We start from the raw sequence: 5,802 nt of genomic DNA, 5'->3' as shown, positions 1-5,802 counted from the left end.
TATATATATATAACACAAGTGAAATGCACAGCAAAGTATCAATGGAAAATCTGTATATATCTAGAGTAATAATCCTGTTTATGAGTGATATCGGTCAGTAACTTTTCTTCAAGTTCAAACCTGAATATATTTTGAGCACAGTGCCATTTTCGTGCCCCATTTTAGTTTCTTAAATCTGTAAGTATTGATTGCCTTTAAAAGGGAAGTTATTGTGGGTTAAGTAAATTTGGTGATGGCACTTAGGCCTATATCACCGGCAGGTTGAGTTGGTGCGACCTTCCGGATAAACTTCTGACAAGTGGCTAATCCTTGATCATACAGTACCGTATATTGATGTATGATGTGTTTTCGTTTAGACTAGGTACCTTGCTGATCGTGTTTCATAAGTGAGTATTGTCCCGTGTGTAACTGGCAATATTGGTTTAAAGTTAAGTATGGAATCAACATATCCTGATATTCTTTCAGTTAGAGTTACAATTCCCAACACAATATAAACAATTAGATGATAATTAAAAAGTATCATTATTATAACATTGTTCATTGGAAGATAAGATGTTATTAATTTTTATTTTAGCATATACTGAAGAACCGTGGTGGATAGTTGATTTACAGAAGGCAGTTGGTATACAGTACGTAGACATTGTTCGTAACCCATCACGCAGTACGTAAACTCCTTATTTTATTTACCTGTATGTTTGGTTAATCCCTCAAAAGAATGTTAATGGCTTTTAATGTGTCCATCTTACTATCGACATTTGACCAAGGGCGTCGATCCGTGGTTGAAAGTGGAGGGGGGGGGGGACGAAATGCCAATCAGCAAGCCTTGGTTGGGGACCAGATCAGGGGCTGCCCAGGGCCCTGGTGAGGGTCCAAGTGGCGAAGTCCACGGAAGCTCTGGCGCCTGTGTCTTTTATAAGTTGTTTCTAATTGATTTTAAGGAATGCAACTAACTTTTATTTTCATACAGTGGCAAATCCAGAAACTTGAAATAGAGCTAGGCCCAGGGAAGGGCGTTTATAGATGGAGCCCCGCCAATGTTAGGGCTGATGTAGAGAAAATTTATGATTATGGCACCTCTAGTTGGCCGGAAATGGCACTCTCAGTCTAAATCTGAACCATTTTCATTTTTCTCCACTGGGCTCCTTGAATCTGCCACTGAAATACTCCTCATAAAAAAAAATTTAAACATATTCTGGTAATCATAATTATGCCCACTTATATATTTCATGCAAACTAATATTGATATAAAATAATGATTTATTGTCTACATGATTAGCATCTACAGTTTTTTTAAATAAATCAAGAGGTTTCTCCTTTTCTCCTCTTCTTTTAAATTTCACTTTTGTGCAAGTAGTATTGCTACTACACTGGGCCCCTTGAGTCTGCCACTGAAATACTCATCACAAAGTTTTTTAAATTATCCTTGTAATCATAAATATGCCCGCTTATATTATATTTTGTGCAAACTAACATTCATAAAAATAATGATTTATTATCTACTGATAACCATATACAGTATTTTAAAATCATTCAAGAGGTTTTTTCCTTTTCTCCACTTTTTGAATTACACTTAGTTCTTCACATTTTGATTTCACAAATATAAAGTTGATTTGCTTAATTTATCATTATCAGTGGCGGTTCCAGGAAAGCGAAATAGAGGGGACATGGAGAGATTTACGCAATTTGGGAAACTAGGTCACCTCAGCCCCACGATGGTTGGGGCTGAGGTAAGAAATAGTATGATTATTACCATCCTAGATGGGGCGGAAATGGCAATCTCAGACCTAACTTCTAATTATAATTTTCCGGTTTTTTTCTTTACTTTTTTTTATTTTGAAAAAATTAAGGGAGGGGATGGGTCGGCTCGGCCCCACTTGAATTCAATATTGATTATTATGACGTCATTGAGAGATTGCGTCAACGTATCACTGTAGTTTGTAAACTCGTGGTATCACTAATTATAAATAGAAAAAGATAGACCTGTCCGTGTAAATGGCTGTATAATTATTGTTTGATAACGGCTAGGCCTATATAAAATTCAATTGACTAACTCTGATTTTTTGAAATTAGGAAAAACAGGAACCTATGTATGCAGATAATATTAAACACTAGTAAAGGTCATAATAATATACAAAAGAAATAAATCGAAGAATTGTAGTAGTAGAAATTGTGCACATTTGAGTTTGTAAAAATATTGGCCTAATAAGTTTACACGCTTCCAATTTTAACAACGTACAATATTTTGTTTTCACAATAAATTTAGCATCTGATAACATTTCCCATTACATTCATAGAATCGATGTATTGGTTACTGAGATGGTTACGAAATGTACAAACAATTGCGTTTTTACTCAGTTTTGGTCCGGAAATACATACCGCACTTGGAAAAGTGAACAGACAAAATACATGACAGTCATGCCTAATTGTTATTCTTTCCATTCACTTTGAAAAGTGAGGTTTTAATTATAGAAGATTTGTGAAAAGTGGGGGGAGGGACAATTGATATGATGTTTCCCTACTTCGAAAAGTTGGGGGGGGGGACGTGTCCCCTGTCCCCCACCGATCGACGCCCATGCATTTGACCACTAACTCACCCACTCCTCTTACTCAGCTTCGAATATTGCTTAAAAAATTTCGCACCATATACAGTAGATTACAATTTTCAATGCATTTTATCTCAAGATTTTAGCTTGGCTGAAACTGAAGTAAGAATTGGAATGAGTCCTGATTTTTATCAGAATCCTATATGCAAATCATTACAAGATGATAATGTGTCGTCATTTAGATGGCGCATACGAGTTGAGTGTGGTTACCCACTTATTGGACGTTTTGTGTCAGTCCAGACTTTGGACACTATTGCACACTTGCAATTATGTGAAGTGATGGTCTATGGTTACGGTAAGTTACTGTCTAATTTTATAGCTCCACTGTTACAGACGTACATGCAATATAATAACACTAAACCCATGATGGCCATTTTGTCTCATTTGAACATAATATCTAAAACTCTCTCCAAATTATCAACTTGACCTGGTGAGCCTATAATGGTCATGGTGTGATGTCATCATGACCATATTAAGGCATGTCACATGTTTTTCTCAAATAAAATTATAGTCTGCACACGCTTTACATATCATGTGAGGAGCGGTGTTTTACGGTTGCATGCACAATGTTACGGAACGCTCCACTCGCGATTGTCGGTCTATTAGCTCAAAACTATTAAGAGTATGGAGACACCATACTCATATTCTATAAAAAGAGTTATATTCATTTAATTTTTTTTTCTTGATATTGATGTGTAATTGAACAGCTCTAATTGGAACAGAATTCGTGACAGTAGACTCAACACGCGTTCAAATGTGACCTGTCAACACTCTGCTGTGCGCAATAAGATCCCCTGATTTGTTGTGCAGCAATCAGATCCTATCTATGCCTGCTAAATTTTCCTAGTGTTTTACTAGGATAAGAGGCGCTTATTAGTATGGGACGGTTACAGCATAAAACTTTGTTTTTCTTTTTTTTCCTTTCTCTTTTTCCCCATTTGTAACATACGTGTACCCGACAGTGATGCCGACGATATCTTAACATGGCCCGGGTCCAGAATTTTTCAAAACGGGGGGGGGGGGTGTAGTAGACACAACATATTCAGAGTAGATAATAAGAGCGCTAATTTAAATATGTGCCTTGAAATTTTAAAATTTAGTGGCAAAACAGGGGGGGGGGCGGCCACGTGATCCCTACTGGATCCGCCACTGCTCAAATACAGGGTGTCACATTTCCTCTCCCTTTCGCGTTCGCGCCTGACCATTAATTAAATAGTAGTTTCTTGTGGCTTAAAAGTGCCTTGAGACGATTTTTACTGTGGAAGGCGCTACAAAAATACATGACCATTGACCATACCATAATAGTTAACATAGTAAATAAATAATTAAAGAAAAAAAGCATAAAATGAGAACAAAAGGAGACTTTTTTAAGCAAAAGCTTATCCCCTATTTCTTAATAGGCGGCCAGGGGCCAAATTTGGTCCGCAAAGCAAATTATTCTGGCTCGCGAGAAAAAAAAAATTAAGAAAAACAAAAGAAACTAAAAGTAAATAACCATTTGATGAATATCTTTTTCCAATAAAGTTAACACAACCACTGGGCCATTTAGAAGTAGAGATCTAGAATTAAATCCGTTACCAACTAATCGACAAATGCCCAAGATTGCTAAGTCTTATTTCAGCTAAAATATGACATGGATGTATTTCTTGTCAAGCGCTTGTATTGGTCGGGTCCAGGATGTTTGCAGGATGAATGAAATAAGTTTAAAAAAAATAAAGAATGAATAAATAACTTTAAATGGCTTGGCCAACCAGGGGAGGATCCAGAGATTTTCTGACGGGGTCAGTATGAAGTTTACGACGCCACGCCCACCTCAGCCTCACCAATAATTGTTAAATAGTCGAGCTTTCCTTTCGCTCTTCCTCTCTTTAACTCAAATTTGTCACCCTCTTTTTTATTTTTCGGCTNNGGGGGGGGGGGGGGCGGGCCCTCATGACCCCCACCGCTGGATCCGCCCCTGGGCAACCGTCTTTTGTCTTGTCACCGGGCTTGTCACCCTCCCCACTATTGAGCTATTGAAAGGTTGGTTAAAGGTTATTCATTTGTTTAAAAGTCAACAATACTATTATCCTGAACATTATTCTCATGAATGACCCTCCCCAACACTAAATGAAGAAAAAGCTGCTAGCTAAAAAGCACTCTACAGGGGCTAATCGAGAGATGTCCAAAAGGGTGGGGGGAGGGGGGTTGCAGAATGTGGGCCGATCGAGGTAACACTCCATAGGGGATCGGGGGCATGTCCCCGCGAACCTTTCGTTTTCTAGACGCCCGGAAATTACCTCTGAGGCGTTTAGTAGGTAATCCATTTTGTTTAACATTCCGAAAAAAAAAGAGGGGGTGTCCCTTCTCTAACTAGTTAAAGGTGGTAGGAGGACCGGACGTGGACAACCATCGCCTCCTATGGATCCGCCCAGAAAATAGTCATTCTGTGAAGCCCAGTCGGCCAAATGCTGCAAGTATTGCCATAACAGAATATTCTACAACATAATATTTAATACTGCTTCGTCTTTAACTGTAGAAAGACCTTTCCAAATAAAAGTCAAATTACTTTTTAAATTAAGAACATGAGTCAATAATAATTTGGTTTATAATGTTGAAGCAGGTAAGATACAATGCCCACTGGTAAAGAAAGGGGGAAAGTAGATTATAGGCCTAAAATGCATGCTAAAATGTTGTGATGGATGTACGTCTGTAGACATTCGTTACATATTGATTTAATTTAGTAAATAACATGGTCACTTTATAATATATTTTATTCCATTACATTAAAGTAACGGCTGATACAAACACCGTTTGTATCAGCCGCACTCACTGTGGTACGTTCCACATACCTACTACCAAAGAAGAATAGAGAAGAATGAGCAGTTGTGCATTACAAAATTGTAATGCTTTTTACCGGAAGTGCGTCATATCATGCGAGTCAGGCCCTCACACGGCAGTGTGTGAACTGCCTATGGTGACAATAATACGGGATAAGATGGGGGTGGGCTGCTTGCAATGCCATTTTCGACTTGTAGAGGACGGCCTTTTCTAAACATTATATTTATTTATCTAATACGTAATTTTTATACCAGTATATATAAAGTATATACAGTACTATTACTTTTTTATATATTTATTTTTTGCACACTTTATTTTGTAGTGTTATATGAAGACGATTATATATATTCAGGTAAAATACTGTCTCTTATACGCATCT

General features: G+C 37.6%; 1 protein-coding gene across 1 annotated transcript in view; it reads left to right on the top strand.

The window, feature by feature from the left end:
* LOC117100553 overlaps nucleotides 1-5,802 on the top strand; it is a gene marked incomplete at its 3' end in the record, with an annotated part of 48,838 nt that overhangs the window by 14,848 nt on the left and 28,188 nt on the right. Inside the window, exons 6-7 of the mRNA XM_033240327.1 lie at nucleotides 575-661; nucleotides 2,683-2,898. Of these exons, the coding sequence (XP_033096218.1) occupies nucleotides 575-661; nucleotides 2,683-2,898 (303 nt within the window). The remainder of the gene's footprint in view (nucleotides 1-574; nucleotides 662-2,682; nucleotides 2,899-5,802) is intronic.

The sequence above is a fragment of the Anneissia japonica genome, unplaced genomic scaffold (assembly GCF_011630105.1).
Source record: "Anneissia japonica isolate Jap-2015-1 unplaced genomic scaffold, ASM1163010v1 scaffold685_len2926416_cov193, whole genome shotgun sequence".
NCBI lineage: Eukaryota > Metazoa > Echinodermata > Crinoidea > Comatulida > Comatulidae > Anneissia > Anneissia japonica.
This window is presented reverse-complemented; position numbering and strand designations above follow the sequence as displayed.